This window comes from Bubalus kerabau, chromosome 3 (assembly GCF_029407905.1).
Source record: "Bubalus kerabau isolate K-KA32 ecotype Philippines breed swamp buffalo chromosome 3, PCC_UOA_SB_1v2, whole genome shotgun sequence".
Classification (NCBI taxonomy): domain Eukaryota; kingdom Metazoa; phylum Chordata; class Mammalia; order Artiodactyla; family Bovidae; genus Bubalus; species Bubalus kerabau.
The window spans coordinates 81,829,489-81,849,491 of NC_073626.1; the positions used below are offsets into that span (position 1 = coordinate 81,829,489).

At 38.4% G+C, this 20,003-nt stretch overlaps 1 protein-coding gene and 1 long non-coding RNA gene across 11 annotated transcripts in view; one reads left to right on the forward strand and one right to left on the reverse strand.

Annotated features, from left to right (window-relative positions):
* The window catches only part of STK39 (serine/threonine kinase 39), a 320,485-nt gene extending 314,713 nt beyond the window's left edge, over positions 1 to 5,772 (forward strand). For both annotated transcript variants that reach the window (XM_055572346.1, XM_055572348.1), the window contains one exon: positions 4,221 to 5,772. In XM_055572346.1, the coding sequence (XP_055428321.1) occupies positions 4,221 to 4,295 (75 nt within the window). In that variant the 3' untranslated portion in view covers positions 4,296 to 5,772. The remainder of the gene's footprint in view (positions 1 to 4,220) is intronic.
* The window catches only part of LOC129646345 (uncharacterized), a 103,908-nt gene continuing 85,128 nt past the window's right edge, over positions 1,224 to 20,003 (reverse strand). For 7 of the 9 annotated variants that reach the window (XR_008711869.1, XR_008711871.1, XR_008711865.1 and 4 more), the window contains exons 6-10: positions 6,593 to 6,697; positions 5,240 to 5,329; positions 3,972 to 4,073; positions 2,771 to 2,850; positions 1,224 to 2,635 (exon numbers count right to left, since the gene is read on the reverse strand). This is a non-coding gene — a long non-coding RNA (uncharacterized LOC129646345). Of the gene's footprint in view, positions 2,636 to 2,770; positions 2,851 to 3,971; positions 4,074 to 4,923; positions 5,058 to 5,239; positions 5,330 to 6,592; positions 6,698 to 20,003 lie in introns of those variants that run through there. The other 2 variants (XR_008711872.1, XR_008711873.1) reach the window with 2 other exon arrangements.

Here is a 20,003-nt window from a genome sequence, read left to right on the forward strand (position 1 = left end):
AGTGGTGTTACACCACCACGGTAAGTTCCTGGTAACGTGTACATTTTCCTTTGAAGTGGAGGTTCTCTAAGTGTGGGTCTTGAACTTCTGGGGTTCCTTGAGACTTCTTTTTTAAGGGATCCTGAATGTTCATTAGAACACTAAGATGTTACTTGGCTTTTTCCATAGTGTTAACATTGGTGTAAAAGCCACTGTGGTCAAACCTAGTAATGTTGGCAGAAACCAAAGCAGAAACATCAAACTGTAGTAATAGCCATCATCTTGAAAGCACTCATTCTATCACTCCATAAATAAATAAAAATTTAAAAAGTAAGTGCAACTGGCTTAAATCCCCACTTGAGAACACATCTTTTTAATATTCTGTGTGACGAGATGGGAAGCATTTCTTCAGTACTTAAGTGTGATGGTTGTCTCGAGGGAAAGCACTGGTGAGATTGAGTTGTGAGCCAAACTAGCCTTTTTTTTTTTTTTTTTCATGGAACATCACTTTTACTTTGAAGAACAGCTGAGAAACATTGGCTCTTCAGACTAGGGATCTGGCAGACATTTGTTTCAAAATGAACCCAGTAAGCCTGACACGTCAAGGAAAACTATGGACAGTATTTGTTGTCAATAAGAAATTTCACATTTCAAGCAAAAAACAGGATTTTAGAAAACTTGTATCTGCCGTAGTAAGTTTGACAGACACCCCCACACCCACAACCCTACCCCCAGTATTTAAAGCCTTATCTGATGAGATTGGTAATAATAATGTATTGATACTGTGTAATATGTCAACATTTGGAACATTTGCTAGCTCAGTGATGCTGAAAAATTATACATGGGTAAAAGATCCATTAAAATAGACCGATGTTTACCATAACATTTATGAAAAGTTTAACATGTTGGTTTTACATTTTATATTGCAACTAAGCTTTATGAAAATAGCATTTGGAAAGTTTTGGCATAGTGACAAATGATGTCCACAATTATTTGGAAAGGCTGTTAAGATACTCTCCCCTTTTCCAACTAGATATTTGTGAGAGACTGGATTTTCTTTGTATACTTTAAGGAAAACAGCAGTTGAGTGACTGTGCCTGCAGGTGTGAGAATCTGGCCATTTTTATTAAGCAAAACATTTGAGATTTGAGAAAGTGTAAAAAGCAGTGCCACTCTTAATTTTGTTTGGGGAAACTGCATGCAGTGGGCTTATTTCTGTAATGTTTAATGAATCAGTAACTGAATACTTTAGAAACATCTTTTATTTTCTAAGACAGTAAATACAACATAACCTAAACATATTTTGTTTTAAAATAGATTCAATACTTTAACATTACTAAAAATACTTTTATTGAAGTTGATTTACAATGTGTTAATTTCTGCTGTACAGCAAAGTGATTGAGTTATATATACACACACACATTCTTTCCTATTATGGTTTATTATAGAATATTGATTGTAAGCTCTCTCTGCTATAAAGTAGATCCTTGTTTTTCTACATGTAATAGTTTTGCTAACCCCAAGCTCCCAATCCATCACTCGCCCACCTCTCATTCCCCTTGGCAACCACAAGTCTTTATGTCTGTGAGTCTGTTTATGTGTTGTAGATAACAGACTGGGACTGTTATCTACAATGGTGGGAATGGGATTGCTGGATTGTAGGGTAGGTAATTCTATTTTTGCTTTTCTGAGAACCCTCTATACTGGTTTCCACAGTGACTACAACAACTTATATTTCCACCAACAGTGTAGGAGGGCTCCCTTTTCTCCATACTCTAGCATTTGTGGCTGTTCTGACTGGTATGAGGTGGTACATCATTGTAGATTCGTATTTCTCTAGTAATTAGTGATGCTGAGCATCTCTTCGTGTGGTTATTGGCCATTTGTATTTCTTTGGAAAAATCTCTATTTAGGTCCTCTGCCCATTTTTTGATTGGATTTTTTGTTTCTTTGAGTTCTTTGTATACTAGAACTTAAACCCTTGTCGGTGGCATCGTTTGCAAATATTTTACCCCGTTCCGTAGGTTATCTTTTCATTTTGTTTATGATTTTCTTTACTGTGCAAAAGCTTCTAAGTTTAAGTCACATTTGTTTATATAAATATTTAATATTTCTAAGTACAATAAATACAATCCACGTGGACATATCATTTGGAGTTCTTGATAAAGTTTGAGAACTGCTGCCTTAAGGGTTTCTGGTCTCTTTTGTGGAGATTTCAGTATCATTTGCTTGTTGTCCTCATGATCATTTTTCAGGCCACAAAGAGGTAAGGATTTAAGAGGATTTAAGGCCTCTGGTTTAAGAGGCTTAAATCAGAGCTAGCAACATCTGAGTGTCCTGAAGCAAAGCCAGTCACCTGGCCTGTGCCTCTTTGCCAGGAGACAGAACCTAGAATGGGACATGACCTCACTATACCCACATAATCACTGCTTTGGTTACACAAATTCTCACTTTCATTACTCTTCACCACAAGGACTTAGTTTTTATTTCTAGCTATTTTCAGCTCCTGCTAGTCACAGCTAGATACAGCTTTCAAATGCATGGATGTGGCTTCACACTTGTTAAAAGCAACAGTTTGGCCTCAGATGTTTGTCAGTTTTCTACACAGATCATCTCTGCCCCCATCAGGGAGTTGAGAAAGTGCTGTTAGCAATAGCTACAAGGAGAGAAGAAGGGAAGGTTTAGGAAGAGATGTCAAGAAACGGCAGTACGAGAAGATTGGTCGGGTGGCGGGGGAGGGCGGGGTGGCGGTGGTGGTAAAGGTCACAGCGTTGGTGTGATAAATACCCACCAGAAATCTCAGCTGAGAAGCCGTTTCTGCCAGTGCTGCTTCCTTAGCAGTGATAAGGAGAGCTTCTGATCTTTCTGCCCCTGGCAATGCAAACAATGAAAATTGTACTTTATCTGTCAGTTGAAACTAGAGACAGGCACAAAGTAAATTATTTAAATGTTAGCTAATATTCCTACTCTTTAGGCTATGGATTTTCTTATTAAGCATAACTGCTCACACTGAATGTTAAGGATAATTATTTCAAATATTCAAGTTATATGTTCTAATTAGCTGCCTATTTTAAAGGAAAATGCTGGGGTTGGCAAAGGGCTGAGTGTCTGTAGTGTTTTGGAACGGTGCTAAACGGCTTCTCTGTGAGGATTGGAAAGGGCTTTGGACCCTGGGAAACTAGCTGTTTTCACCATTATTTAGCAGGCGGTCAGCCAAGAAAAGGTTCCTATGTCCCGTTGGTAATTAATTGCCCATTCCCAGACATTCAAACTTTTCTCACCCCACGTACTGTCCAGTTCTGATTTATGTACTACTGTAGAGGCAATTTAGAATGGTGGTCTGAGTACTCTGTGTGTCTATAGGTTAGTTCCTCAGTCGTGTCCGACTCTTTGCGACCCCATGGACTGTAGCCCACCAGGCTCCTCTGTTCATTAAATTCTCCAGGCAAGAATACTGGCAGTGGGTAGCCATTTCCTTCTCCAGGAGATCTTCCCAACCAGGGATCGAACCTGCGTCTCCTGCATTGCAGGCAGATTCTTTACTATTGAGCGACCATATAGGAAAGGGAGGTAAAGAGGAGAATAAGTTGTAAATTAGGGCCAGTGAGAATTTTGATGGGCAAGGGCTTAGTCACAGTTTCTTTGAATTTTGACATGATAAAATACTTTGCATTCTGTAATCTGGGCCACTTTTAAGGCACTAAATATGTCCTAAAGTTTTACAAATTCTGTTATAGAAAAAAACATATGGTACCTTTCCCTGTAAAAATTCCTCATATTTAAACAACACTTGTCTATCATGAGCCATTCTACTACTTGGTGACCTTTTTTTTCCTGACCAGTTTGACAGAGATGATGATTTTGGTAAAAACCAACTTACCCTTGAGTGTGGCCTATTAGATCTCTTCTGCTCATTTTCATAATAGTCTTTTAAAAGTAAGGCATATTTAAAACTACATTTTACATCGGAGTTGTTGAGAATATGTATGTACCTTCCCGGCGGTTCCATTTCATGGGCAGCAAAGCCTCTCGCCTCTGTCCTCAATGGGCTTGATGATCAGATTTCTCAGAGCAGTTGACACACCCAGGAGTCACTGAAGAAAGGGATTCTTAGCATGTCTGCTGGCGGAGATGGAACCCCTGGCCCCACAGACTGCACATGGACCCGCCTTCCCACGAACAACTCTCTAAAAGGCCGCTACCAACCAGCCGGCACTGAGGCTTGCTTTTTACCTTTTCAGGCTTCTGGCTGTGATGGGTCGGAGATCCCCGACGAAGTGAAGCTGATCGGGTTTGCGCAGTTGAGTGTCAGCTGATACCTGTCCCTTGATGTCGCCCTGATCTGTCATGCCTCCCCTCGCCACACCCTCCCTCCAACCTTTCCTGCCACTTCCTCCCACCCCCTAGCAAAATCAGAGGATTGTGAAGAAGCCGGCTTCAATGTAACGGGATAAAAGAGAATTTTTTTTAAACTTAACAACACTGAGTTCTGCTTTATTCTCTAGCAACCCACAGTATGAGAACAAGCAAATGCCACAGCTGCACGACTGTTGCTCAGTTTTTCAAAATCTATTTAATATCCTCAGCAACCAATTTGGATCTCCCTTAAGTGAAAAGAATCTGAAACACTCAGGTGGTCCGATTTATTGGCAACAAAAGGAATCTTTTCTATCAGAAGCCTATTTCTTCTCTCATTGTTGTCCTTTCTGTTATAATACTTTAATTGTACATCTGACAATACTGCCTCTTATGTTGTATTTAGAAATTAATATACTTATAAAATTAAGATTTATTAGCCAAACTTGAATTCTAGTTTTAAAACTGACTGTGAATTTTATTTTTCATATATTTATGCATTACACACCTTAGGTATAAGAAAGAAGAAAAAAAAACGTTTTTGATTATATATGCTTCCTGCAGTTACTCTTGTTATTTAAACAAAAAACTTCAGGTCTATCTTTCGAGTATTTATAACTTGTGATTTTTGAAATGACTGAATTGGGAACTAGGATGCTTTCTCTCTTGGTTTGCCTGAAAACCAGTTCACAATCTGATTGTCTCCTGGGAGAGGGAGGTGCCTTGTGGGGAAAAAAAAAAAAATTCATATTAAGAATGTGCCTGAGGCTGCTTTACTCTGGAATAGTCTCAGATCTAAAATTTCCTCTACATAAAGTGGCATATGTAAGTTTTGCTTCACTGGAACGTTTAGGATGCTCTATAAAATGGCGCCATTCTGTTAGATTGCTAATTATGTACCCACCTCTGATTTGATGTCTCCTGAAATGATAGAATCTGTCGTTCCAAAGGTGATAAACTTGAAAATACCAGAATCCGTGTTTTACTTGAAATTCTGCAGAATACCCAGATGGAGTGAAAAATACTAGAAAGGGTTTTGTGCAATGACTAAAAGGTAAAACGCTGTTAAGTTTCAAGAATAAATACTTTCAACCCAAATCACCCTCTGCTTGACTATACATTATGGAATAGTAAACCATCAGATTTTTCAAAATTGGAGTCAAAACTTTCAGGGTGGTGGCTCCCAGATGGTACCATTTGCTCTTTCCTAGCTAACCCTAGATATGGCAGCTCTTTAAATGTACTTTAAAAAGCAAATATATATTACTAAGGAAAAAAAAAGTTATTTATAATTGCCTTGTCATAATTGTTAAGGTGTTCTAGAGCCATTTGCATACAACGTAATGTAATTTCATTCCATTCTATTGTTTACACAACAATTACTCAAAGATGACTGCAGAGGTAACAGGACAATAAAAGTGTATTGTTGCACAAAGAGAGAGTGTCGCATTGTCTCATTCCTCCCGCTGCAGTGACATTTAGCACTTTCATAAAAGGCCTAGTGAGAATTACCTGGTGAAAAGGGCCCTGGAGGAAGACTAAAGCATCCAGCTAGTCAGAGAGAATCAGGCTTGACAATTAGCTTGACAAAAAAAAAGAGAGATATTCACTCTCAATGTAGACAGTCAGTCTATTCGTCAAAAACAAAGGGTTGCCGCAGACAAGTGGGAAGAATTCCTTCCAACCACTAAGGCCAGAATGGTTACAGGACTTGGCCAGGGCCTTTCACAGCTTCTTGGCCTCCTGACATCTGCTGCAGGACTTGTGACCAAAACAGTGTAAGAAAAAACCCACACATTCTATTCAGAGTAAAACATACATGAGGAACTATATAGAACTCTGTTTTGCAATACAGTGATGAATAAATGCTATATTTTTTTATGCTCATATTCCCATATGTTTTCTAATGGTATTTGAAGGAGCTTACATATACCAGATACCAAGATAAATTTTTTTTAAGTACATAAATTAAGATGAAGGGTCAGTAAGAACTGGCTACCAAGATAATTGCAAGTGTAAAATTAGGGCACAGAAGCTCATGACGAGGTCCTAGTCAGTCAGCACACAGCCTGGGATTAGAGCTCCCAACCCACAACGGTGAAGAGCAACATCGTTTCTCCTTCAAGTAAGGATGAACGCTGATTTTTCCTAGTACTAATGCCTGGAATGAAATTCTTCTAGAAGTTCGAGTTATGAATTTAGAAACTTAAAAACTCTCAAAGCATTGACCCATATATTCCAGGTTTTGAACACTTACCCTTTCCAGTGCTTTCTGTGGGGGCTCAGATGCAGGGATGTGATGGGAAGTGCTGGTCAGCTAGGAGCTGAGATCATGATCCAAGCAGTTGCTCTCACGTGTGGTCTAGAAAGATATAGCAGTTAAAGTTGAGTGGGCTGAGTAGGGTACATTTCCTTTAGGCAATCCTGTGTGACTATTTCTCCTAATCAAGCTTTTGATTAAACATGACACATTGTGATTCTACTCACTGGCAAAAACCTAAACTTCGCTAAACACAGATACTTGGCATTATTTATTTGGACAGCTCACATGCTCTGGCAAACAGGAGGGTTTACACTTCTTCATAAAATCAAGGGACTCATTTCATACAAACAAAATCTGTCCAGCATCCCCTGTGCTCCGACTGTGGTCAACTTGCAAAGATCTAAAATGGGAGGACATTATCATCTCATTTTAATGTCCATATATTGTTCTTATATGAACAACATGGTTTTCTGTATATAGGACAACTTTTAGAGACACTTCTAGACTGTGTGTGAAAACAATCTTTTTCCAAAAAATTATTCTTGGAAAGTTAATCCATTTTCCTATGTGTTACATATCTTGCTGCTGCTGCTAAGTCGCTTCAGTCGTGTCCAACTCTGTGCGACCCCATAGACGGCAGCCCAGCAGGCTCCCCCGTCCCTGGGATTCTCCAGGCAAGAACACTGGAGTGGGTTGCCATTTCCTTCTCCAATGCCTGAAAGTGAAAAGTGAAAGGGAAGTCGCTCAGTCGTGCCCGACTCTTAGCGACCCCATGGACTGCAGCCTACCAGGCTCCTCCATCCATGGGATTTTCCAGGCAAGAGTACCAGAGTGGGGTGCCATTGCCTTCTCCAAACAAGGGACTAGAAAGTAAAAAAGAACCAATCAGAACTAAAGAATATGATAAATGAAAACACACTAGAAGGAATTAACAGCAAACCAACTGATACAGAACACCTGATCTGGAAAATAGAATAATGGAGATCACTCAATTAGGATAACAAAAAGAAAACAAATTTTTGAAATTAAAACAGTTTAAGGAACATTTGGGACAACATCATGTATATCAACATTGGCATTATTAGGGTTCCAGAAGGAGAAGAGAGAGCAAAAGGGGTTTAAAATGTATTTAGTGAAATTATGGTTGAAAAGTTCCTGAATCTGAAGAAGGAAACACATCCAGGTACAGGAAGAACAGAGTCCCAAACAAGATGAATCCCAAAAGATTCACATCTAGGCATCAAAATTAAAATGGCAAAAGTTAGTGAGAGAATTCTAAAGACAGCAAGAGAAAAGCAAGGAGTCACATACAAGGCAACCCTCATAAGGCTATGAGAGATTTTTTCTGCAGAAGCACTGCAGGCCAGAAGGGAATGGCATAACATGTTTAAAGTGTGGAAATGGATAATCTCAGCAAGATTATCATTCAGAAGAGATAGAGTTCATCAGTACTAAACCAGCCCTAAAAGACATGTTAAAGGGTCTTGTATAAGTAAAAAAGAAAAGGCTACAACAAGAAGTTAGAATCTATAGGAAAGGAAAAATCCTACTAAGCAAAGAAAAATACATAGTAAAGGTTGTGGATCAACCACTTGAATAAGCTAGGACAAAGATTGAAAGAGAACCGTAAAATCAACTATAACTACAAAGTTAAAAGGTAAACATGATGATATAAAATACGGCATCAAAAATACAAAACATGGGGGAGGGGAGTAAAAAAACATAGATCTTTTAGAAGGCGTTTGAAGTTAAATGACTTTAAAACAAGTAGATAATAGGCACACATCAACATATATGAGCCCCATAATAATCACAAATCAAAAACCTACAGCAGATACACACAACCTAAAGTGAAAGGAACACAAACATACCATTAAAGAAAATCATCAAACCATAAGGGAAGAAACTCAAAGAAAAACAGAACAGAGAAGAACTATAAAACAACTGGAAAACAATTAACAAAATGGCAGTAAGTACATATCTATCAATAACCATTTTTAAATGTCAGTTGACTAACTGCTCCAATTAAAATGGCTAAGTAGATTAAAAGATAAGATATGCTGCTTACAAGAGATTCACTACAGAGCTAAAGGCACACAAAAAATGATGAGGAGATGGAAAAACATATTTCATGCAAATCGAAATGACAAGAAAGCCACAGTAGCTCATACCAGATACAGTAGACTTTAAAGCAGTCTACACAATTAAAATAAATAAATATAAATAAAACACAGTCTACAACAAAAGACAAAAACAGAAGGACATTATATAATAATAAAAAGATCAATACAAGAAGGGGATAAAACATTTGTGAACACCTATTGTAAGAGCACCTAAATATACAGAGCAAATATTAATGGACATAAAGGGAGAAATGGACAATAATGCAATAATTGGGGAAGATTTTAATACCCCACTTACATCAGTGGACAGACCAACCAAACAGAAAACCAATACAAAAACAGTTTTTTTCTTTAAAATTTTTTTAACATTTAATTTTGTATTGAGGTGTAGCTGACTAGCAATGCTGTGAGTTTCAGGTGAACAGTGAAGGGGCTCAGCCAGACACATGCATGTATCCATTCTTCCCCAAACTCCTCCCAGACTTAGAGAACAAACTTATGGTTGCCTCTACACACTGCTATATTTAAAATGGATAACCAAAAAGGACCAACTGTATAGCACATGGAACTCTGCTCAATGTTTTGAGGCAGCCTGGGTAGGTGGCAAAAACAGTAGTTTAAAATGACACATTAGACTAGCTGGACTCCAGAGATGCTTATAGGGCATTACATCCCCAAACAGCAGAACACACATTCTTTTTTAGTGCATTTGGAATGTTGCCCAGGATATATCATGTCCTATGCTACAAAACCAGTCTCAATAAATTTAAGAGGATAGAAATTCTATCAACCATCTTTTTCCTGACCACAATGGTATGAAACTAGGAATAAATTACAGGAAGAAAAATGGGAAAAACACAAACACATCAAGACTAAACTACATGCTACTAAATTAGATAAGTGATAAGGACCTACTGTATAGCACAGGGAACTCTAATCAATACTCTAATGGCTTATGGGGAAAAGAATCTTTTAAAAAAAAGAGTGGATACATGTATGTGTATAACTGATTCACTTTGCTATACACCCAAAACTAACACAACATTGTAAATAAACTACACTCCAAAAAATGAAAACAAAACTCCAGACCAAGTAATGAGTACATGAAGAAATTTAAAAGGAAATCAGAAAATACCTTAAGACAAGTAAAAATAAAAACACAACTTCCCAAAATCTATGCGATGCAGCAAAAACAGTTCTAAGAGGGAAATTTATAGTGATACAGGCCTACCTCAAGAAACAAGAAAAATTAGAAATAAACCTAATATAACTTCTAAAGTAATCTGTAAAAGAATAAACAAAGCCCAAAGTCACCAGAAAAAAAAAAAAAAAAACAGATTCAGAGAGAGAATGAACAACAGAGAAACAAAAAAATAATATAGAGGCCAAAAAAAAAAAAGATCAGTGAAACCAAGAGCTGTTTTTTTTTTAAAGATAAAATTCATAAGGGTCATCAATAAAAACACAGGATCCAAGTAAACTGAAAAAGAAACGAGTCAATATAATGGAGATAAGATGGGTAAGTTTCTAGAACTATACAATCTTCCAAGATGATTGTAATCAGGAAGAAACAGACAATCTAAACAGATCAATCAATAGTAGTAACACTGAATTTGTAATTAAAAAATACCTCCCAGCAAACACAAGTCCAGGATCAGACAGCTTCACAGGAGAATTGTACCAAACATTTATAAAAGAAATACCTTTCTCAAACTCATTTTTATGAGACCCTCATACCAAAATCAGTTCAACATCCCTGATGAAGAGAGATGCAAAAGTCCTCAAAGAAATATTAAGCAAACTGAATTCAACAATACATTAAAAGGATCATACACCATTATTAAGTTGGATTTATCCCAAGGATACAAGGGAGATTGAAGCTCCACAAGTTAGTCAATGTGATATGTCATATTAACAAACAGTTAAAATCATATGATTATATCGATTGTTGCAGAAAAAGTATTTGACAAAGTTCAACATCTATTAATGATAAAAACTCTCAACAAAGTGGGTATAGTGGGAATGTACCTCAACATAATAAAAAACAAACCACGTCATACTCAATGGTGAAAAACTGAAAACATTTTTTCTAAGATCAGGAACAAGCAAAGGATGTCTACTCTTGTCACTTTTATTCAATATAAGAGCAATTAGGCAAGAAAAAACTAAAAGGCATCCAAATTGGAAAGAAAGAAGTAACACTGTCACTATTTGAAGATGACATAATACAATATATATGAAACCCTAACAAAAACTATAAGAACTAATAAATGCATTCAGTACAATTGCAGGATACATGACATACAGAAGTCTGTTGTTTTTCTATACACTAATAATGAACTTTCAGAGAAAGCAAGAAAATAGTCCAGTTTAAAATCACACGAAATATACTAAGGCACCTAGAAAGAACCTTAACTAAGGAAGTGAAAGGCCTATGTTCTGAAAACTATAAAACATTAGGGACAAGTTGAAGATGATACAAAAAAATGGAAAGATATTTCATGTTCATAGATTGGAAGAATTAATATTGTCAAATGTTCATACTAACCAAAGCAATCTACAGATTTAGTGAAATATCTATCAAAATGCCCAGGGCATTTTTCACATAAGTAGAACAAATCATCCTAAAATTTATATAGAACCACAAAAGTCCCCAAATACCCAAAGAAATGTTGAGAAAAAGAACAAAACTGGAGGATCACACTCCCTGACTTCAGACTATACTTCAAAGCTATAGTAACTGAAACAGTATGGTATTGGCACAAAAACAGATATATAAATCAAGGGGGACAGAATAAAGAGCCCAGAAATAAACTCACACAGTTTGGATCAATTAATCTACAACAAACGAAGCAAGAATTTACAATGGGGAAAAGACAGGCTTTTCAGTAAGTGCTGCTGGTAAAACTGGACAGCTACATGTAAAAGAATAAATTAGAGTATTTTCTCACATCATATACATAAATAAACTCAAAATGGATTAAACCAAAATGTAAGACCAGAAACCATAAAACTCTGAGAAGAATACACTGAACAATCTTTGACATAAACAGTAATATTTGGATCTGTCTTTAAAGTGAAGGAAACAAAAGCAAAAACAAACAAATGGGACCTAGTTAAACTTAAGAGCTTTTGCAGAGCAAAGAAAACCATCAACAAAATAAAAAGTCAATCTACTGAATGAAAGAAAATATTTCCAAATGACATGACTGATAAGGAGTTAATATCCAAAATATATATGAAGAGCTCATACAATTAAATATTTAAAGAAGCAATTAAAAATGGACAAAAGATAAGAACAGACATTTTTCCAAAGAAGATATATAGATGGCCAACAGGTACATGTAAAGATGCTTAACAGTGCTAGTCAGAGAAATTCAAATCAAAACCACAATGAGATATCACCTCATACCTGTCAGAATGGCTACCATCAAAAAGTATACAAATTACAAATGTTGGCGAGGATGTAAAGAAAAGGGAACCCTAATATAACATTGGTGGGATGATAAATTAGCACAACTACTAATGGTTGTGCATATGGAAACCACTAATGGTTTCCATAGTGCAACCACTATGGAAAATGACATGGAGGTTCCTCAGAAAACTAAAAGTAGAACATATGATTCATCAATTCCATTCCTGGGTGCATATCCAAAGAAAACAAAACCATAATTTGAAAAGATGCCTGTTCATAGCAGCTTTATTTATTATAATAGCTAAGATATGGAAGCAGCCTAAGCGTCCATCTATAGATGAATGGATAAACGGAATATTACTCAGTCATGAAAAAGAATGAAAATTTGCATTTGTGACATATGGCATTTGCAATAACTTGGATGGATCTGCAGAGTATTATGCTTAGTGAGATATATAAGACAGAGAAAGACAAATACTGTATGTTATTCAGTTCAGTTCGGTTTAGTCGCTCAGTCGTGTCTGACTCTTTGCGACCCATGAATGGCAGCACACCAGGGAGTTCACCCAAACTCACGTCCATCGAGTCAGTGATGCCATCCAGCCATCTCATCCTCTGTAGTCCCTTTCTCCTCCTGCCCCCAATCCCTCCCAGCATCAGAGTCTTTTCCAATGAGTCAACTCTTCGCATGAGGTGGCCAAAGTACTGGAGTTTCAGCCTCAGCATCATTCCTTCCAAAGAAATCCCAGGGCTGATCTCCTTCAGAATGGACTGGTTGGATCTCCTTGCAGTCCAAGGGACTCTCAAGAGTCTTCTCCAACACCACAGTTCAAAAGCATCAATTCTTCGGTGCTCAGCCTTCTTCACAGTCCAACTCTCACATCCATACATGACCACAGGAAAAACCATAGCCTTGATTAGATGGACCTTTGTTGGCAAAGTAATGTAAGTTATTACTTGTATATGAAATCTAAAGAATAAAACGAATGAATATAACAAAACAGAAGTAGACTCACAGATATATGGAACAAACTAGTGGTTGCCAATGGGAGGAGAGAAAGCAGGAGGAGCAAAACAGGGGTAGGGGATTAGAGGTACAAATACTATGTATAAAATAAATAAGCTGCACAGGTACGCTGTACAGCACAAGGAATACAGTACAATATTTTATGATGACTTTAAATGGGCTACAGTCTATAAAAATATTGAATCACTCTTATACACCTGAAACATATAATGTAAATCAACTGTACTTAAATTTAAAAAGTAAATTAAAATGATATAGAAGATAGAAGAAAAATACAAGCACGTCACATATTGGGATACCAATGCTACTGTGGCATATTTTGGGAAATGCCTGAATTCAGATACCATGCTCTTATTTTACCATTCTAGAATACTATATTGGAGAAGGCAATATGAAGCTTGATCATATACATAATCAAATTTGATTCACATGTTAGTCCTGTGATAATGTGTACTTTTACACCGAGGAACAATGTAAGATCTATTTTTTATTGTGGGCTGTAGTCAAAAAGATGAAAAGTCACTGTTTTAAGCTATTTTAAATGTTTGTTCTTGATGTTACCTGCAGGCAAAAGCAACTCTGATGAGCAATTTAAATCATCTCATTTAATCTCAAACTACTGTATTGATTAGGTTTTAGTATCCTGTCTTAAAGATGAAAAAACTAGGGCTCAGAAATACTAAGTTGCCCAACATAATACAGTAAGTATTGTAATATAAAACAGGAATTTGAATACAGGGAGAAATATCAATAACCTCAGATATGCAGATGACACCACCCTTATGGCAGAAAGTGAAGAGGAACTAAAAAGCCTCTTGATGAAAGTGAAAGAGGAGAGTGAAAAAGTTGGCTTAAAGCTCAAAATTCAGAAAACGAAGATCATGGCATCTGGTCCCATCACTTCATGGGAAATAGATGGGGAAACAGTGGAAACAGTGTCAGACTTTATTTTTCTGGGCTCCAAAATCACTGCAGATGGTGACTGCAGCCATGAAATTAAAAGACGCTTACTCCTTGGAAGGAAAGTTATGACCAACCTAGATAGCATATTGAAAAGCAGAGACATTACTTTGCCAACAAAGGTCCATCTAGTCAAGGCTATGGTTTTTCCTGTGGTCATGTATGGATGTGAGAGTTGGACTGTGAAGAAGGCTGAGCACCGAAGAATTGATGCTTTTGAACTGTGGTGTTGGAGAAGACTCTTGAGAGTCCCTTGGACTGCAAGGAGATCCAACCAGTCCATTCTGAAGGAGAGCAGCCCTGGGATTTCTTTGGAAGGAATGATGCTAAAGCTGAAACTCCAGTTCTTTGGCCACCTCATGCGAAGAGTTGACTCACTGGAAAAGACCCTGATGCTGGGAGGGATTAGGGGCAGGAGCACAACAGAGGATGAGATGGCTGGATGGCATCACTGACTCGATGGACGTGAGTCTGAGTGAACTCCGGGAGTTGGTGACAGACAGGGAGGCCTGGCGTGCTGCGATTCATGGGGTAGCAAAGAGTTGGACACGACTGAGCGACTGATCTGATCTGATACCTGGTTCTGGAGAAGGCAATGGCACCCAACTCCAGTACTCTTGCCTGGAGAATCCCAGGGACGGAGGAGCCTGGTGGGCTGGCATCTGTGACTGAAGTGACTTAGCAGCAGCAGCAGCATACCTGGTTCTAAGGCCCACTGTCTTAACTGCTATATCCGACAACCTCCCTACATAATGCAAAAGCCCCCTTATTGCAGGTTTGTTCTGGGCCAGGCATTAAACTGAAGACTTTTCCCACCTTACCTTGCTTAGGGCGTGCAACAACTCTAGGAGATCAGTTTGATTATCTGCCTTTTGTAAGTGAGGAAACAGACATACTAAGATCTTTAGTAACTCTCCAAGGTCAGCCAGGTAGCAGGTGACAGAGAACTGAATCCAAATCAGTGGACTCCAAGCATTCCCACTATGATCCCTTAGAGAGTTACCTAAGGGCAAATCAGATTTTTTGGGTCCTGAAGTTTATACAGGTTGGGGTAGAAAACTAAAAAATTTTCTATGCAAAATTACTCAGAGAAAATTATGTAGTCTTGCAAAGGCACCTGAAGATTATTCCTGGTAATTCTGCCCGTAAGCCATAGATGTTGCACTTGCTTTACATTCATGATTTGTATTGTAACTAACTTTTATGTTCATTAGAGCCTTTTGGAATGTGGCTTCCAAACTCAGCAAGGTAAGTACAATTTTCCCAAGATCAAAGAATCAGAAATAGTTGTTTGAGAAGGGACAGTTTCAGTTTGATTCTTTATCTTAAATGTCTTTAAAACCCTAAAACAAACAAACAAAAAAAATTTACATTCTTTGGTAATAAAATATCAAAACCAAAATGGCTTCTGCTCAGGCTTTGTTGCTGTCAGCGTGACCTCACCCAAGTTCCATTTCACTAAGCTTCAGTCTACTCAATTTTAGACTTGGGGGGGGCGGATTAATTAGTTGATCATTAATTTCCTTTCCACCATGAACATTCTAGGGACCTAATTGAGCAGAGGAACGAATAAACCACTGGCTGCTTGAGTGAACTTGCCATCCATTCAGCTGTAACAGTTGAGCTGTTGGTGAATAGGGTTTTTGAAATTCCAATCAGCTAATTAGCATCTTTTGTTATTGCAAAGAGTTGTACAGGGAATCAGGACCCATCTACTGGAAGTTTAAAAGATGAATATGTTAATTAACTTGATTGTGGTGATTATTGCACAATGTATGTGTATATCAAAACATCAAGTTGTACACCTTAAATATATATAATTGTCAGTTATAGCTCAATAAAGCTGGGGAGAAAAAAGAGGTAGAGGGTCATAGCTCTACAAGGCAGCTTTATTGCTTTCTGATTATTTTCCTGGAGCCTCTTGAGAGCTGATGCATCAGTGTGGGAAGGAGACAGCACAGTCTTCAGGCTGCAGGAAGCCATCAGATAGTTCTGGGCTCCATCCCTATCTTCATAGGCATTTTTTCTCAATGTTATATTAACCAGTGGACATGGTCTTAAAGTATTATCTAAGTTTCTGGGATTATACCCTAAGCACATAGCACTCTTCAAGGGCCATTCCTCCAAGCTCTTTCCTTCTCCACAGAACTCCCCTTAAAGGAAAAGAGGCAGAAAGTGTGGTAAAGGGAGAGGCAGGGAGGGAGACCCCTAACAAATGATCCTAACCACTGCTGCTGCTGCTGCTAAGTCGATTCAGTTGTGTCTGACTCTGTGCGACCCCGTAGACGGCAGCCTACCAGGCTTCCCGTCCCTGGGATTCTCCAGGCAAGAACATTGGAGTGGGTTGCCATTTCCTTCTCCAATGCATGAAAGTGGAAAGTGAAAGTAGGAAGTCACTGGGTCATGTCCGACTCTCAGTGACCCCTTGGACTGCAGCCTACCAGGCTCCTCCATCCATGGGATTTTCCAGGCAAGAGTACTGGAGTGGGTTGCCATTGCCTTCTCCGGATCCTAACCATGCACCCTGTCAAACCTGAATAACTGCAGCCATGGCGTCCTCAATGATCCTAGGATCTAAGTCAAAACCAAAGTCTCGAAGTTGCATATTCCTAATATCTCTCGCATGTTCGTTCTTTGACTTGTTAATATTAAAATTATTTTAAAATAGATACCATTGACTTCCCTGGTGGCTCAGATGGTAAAGCGTCTGCTTGCAATGCAGGAGACCCGGGTTTGACCCCTGGGTTGGGAAGATCCCCTGGAGAAGGAAATGGCAACCCACTCCAGCACTCTTGCCTGGAAAATCTCATGGACAGAGGAGCCTGGTAGGCTACAGTCTATGCGGTCGCAAAGAGTTGGACACGACTGAGCAGCTTCACTTTCACTATTGCTAAAAAGAGTAACCTGCATAACTATATTCCAGGTGCTTTTCATACATATTATACCACCTTATAAGCCAAGCAGATTTGCCTGTGTCCACCTTATGGATAATGGAAACGAAGTTCAGAGAAGTAAAGTATTAACTTACCCAAGGTCAACAGCTAATAAATAGCAGTACTGGAATCTGAACATGCCTGTATCTTCCTATCATATCACTTTGCTTTCCCTGTATTGCTTATAATGTTATTTTATTGCCTTTCAACCCAATAAATAGAGTATAAGTTTCTCATAGGAGCTGTTTCAAATGAAGCTTGTAATATTAAATCGTCTGGTACAGGCCCTCATTCAACATGTGTTAGAAAATTAAAAAAAAAAAAAAAGTCCAACAGGAGAAATATATTGTTGAAAATCAATGACTGCAGTCAGACCAACAAAGAATTCAAGCTATAAAAAGTGCAAATGGTAGTTACAGGCTGATCATGAAAAGGACAGTCTGACTGGGAAGTCACATTTTCAAGCTATTCCTCTATATTGGCAGCCTTTCAAAGACACAGAACTCCTAAATGCATTAGTATAAGGAAGGCTGTGATAACACCACAGTCAGCTGTGAAAAATGAGTTTAACAGTGATTGACAGATAAGTAGACTTGAAGTAGCAAATTGCTAAAAAGATCAGCCCAGAACTGAGAAACACAGAATGATACCTCAGTGCGGGTTAAGCGAGAATGAGTTGACTTCTCCATTGCTACAGCCACTTTGGGGGAATCAGTCAATTTTCTTAAACTTCTCAGAACCAGCAGGGATATCTATACCAGATAAGGTTAAACTTCTCCTTGAAGTAGCACCTGGACAATGCTCACTACCATAGAACATCACCTTTGAGTCTAAATCACTTCTGTATTCTGTATATAATTCTTTTGCTCCCTCAGAAGGATTTCCAGGTGGCTCAGTGGTAAAGAATCTGCCTGCCAGTGCAGGGTCAGGAAGATCCCAAGCAGAAGGAAACAGCAACACATTCCAGTATTCTTGTCATGGAAAATTCTATGGACAGAGGAACCTGGTGGGCTATACAGTTCATTGGGTTTCAAAGAGTAAGACACAACTGAGCATGCATGCATGCATGCGCACACACACACACACACACACACACACACACACACACTCCATCAGGAAGATAGGAGACTGGTTTTTAAACAGTGATATAATGTTGAGCCCTTGGTAGAGCTCTGTAATTTTCAGGAAACAGTTTGGGGTTGCCTCTGAAAAAGAGAATTAACAGTGTCTGGGCTCCATTTATGCACAAGACTTTGCTTTTACTCATAGTGGACATCGCTAATCAATCACCAATATCTTCTGTTGAACTTCAGTATTTTTCAACACAGCAATCTAGACAACCCTGACTAATTAGGCACTTGTGAAGTAAGCTAAGTCATAAAAACAAGAGCCTCATGCCTATTTTATTAACAACTTTACACACAAAACTTAAAGAGTATTTATTGTTGAATGAATGAATGTTATGGCTGACATACCAATTCTCTCAAATCTGGACTCATTGATCATATTTCTTAGAAGATCACAGGATTTCAGAATCATATGATCTAATCTCCTTGCAATCATCTTTGGAATCCAAGCTTTCTAACTCCCAGCATTGTATTTCTTATACTCCACATGAAAAGAAATTCTCTTCCTTTTAAAGAAGGAGTTATCTTGTAAATAGAGAATAGACAGTTTTCTGAGTGGGTCAGGGCTTGTGTTTTGGAACGTTTTAATCAGAGAGCATATATTAAATGTAAGGTGATCCCCAAAAACCCCTAGTCTGGAATATACATATAAGTACACAGGAAGGTAATTTGATATATAAACTTAAAGTTTCAACAAATCATCTTGCAGCTTTCAGCTGCAGGGAAATGATTAATTTAACAATAACTGAACAAGGGAAAGTTCTCTACACCTATATTCTATGTTGAAGGCTGTCAAAGCTGTGTATTCATTCCTTGTCCTTAACTTTGCAAACTGATGCCTGTTGACTAAAAAAGACGTACAACTTGAGAGTTGTGAATTAAGTTTTATTTGGGGCAAAATGAGGACTGCAGCCCAGGAGACAGAACCTTAGGTAGCTCTAAGAGACTGCTCCAAAGAGGCATGGGGGAAGGTCAACATATAAGATTTTGGTGAAGGGGAGTTCAACGTAATCAAGTGCTTACTTTACAAAAGGTTCTCCACTAGTCACAAGGAGCTGATGTCACCATGAAGGGATTTAGTGATTTCTTAGATATGAAGAGATGCAAGGGCTGGGATCATGAAATTAGTTCCTGAAAATGTTTAACTATCTAAAGACCTGTTCCACCAGATTCCCTGGAGCATAGAGTGCTTCTCTCCAATACCCCTGGAGTTCAGACTCCCTCTGGGGGTGTTGAAGGTCAACAGCGGCAGCAGGGCAAGGTTCAATTTCCCCAGAGGCAGATGGCAAATGCCCTCATTGTTGTTGTTCAGTCACAGGCAAATGCTCTTGGAAGTGCCAATTTGTAGTTGACATGTCAATGAGGTGGTTGTATTTGGAACGCCAACCTCAAAAGAGCCCTTTGACCAAAGTCAATCCAAAATGAGGAAGGAAAGCCAAGTGTTCATCTGTGATGACTTTTTCCTCAAACATATTATTCAAAGAGCATCATTTTGTCCACCTGCTCAGAACACAGGAGGATGAGAGTGTAGATTTCAGTATTTTTTTTCAACTTCTTTTTCTTACTTAGATATAAAGTTCCTATTACCTTACACTGATCTTGAGAAGACACAGTCATTGGTCTACAAAAAAAATTCTTCCACACAAGTTGAATCGTCTGTCTCCCTTTCCCCATTCTTGTTTTCTTCCACAGATCCCCTTGCTGTCTTGGGAGTGTCAAGGACAAACTGGCACTTGCCAAGGGCATTTGCCATCTGCCTCTTCGGGGGTTGAATCCTGTGAGGCTGCGGCTGTTGACCTTTGACACACCCTGAAGGGAGT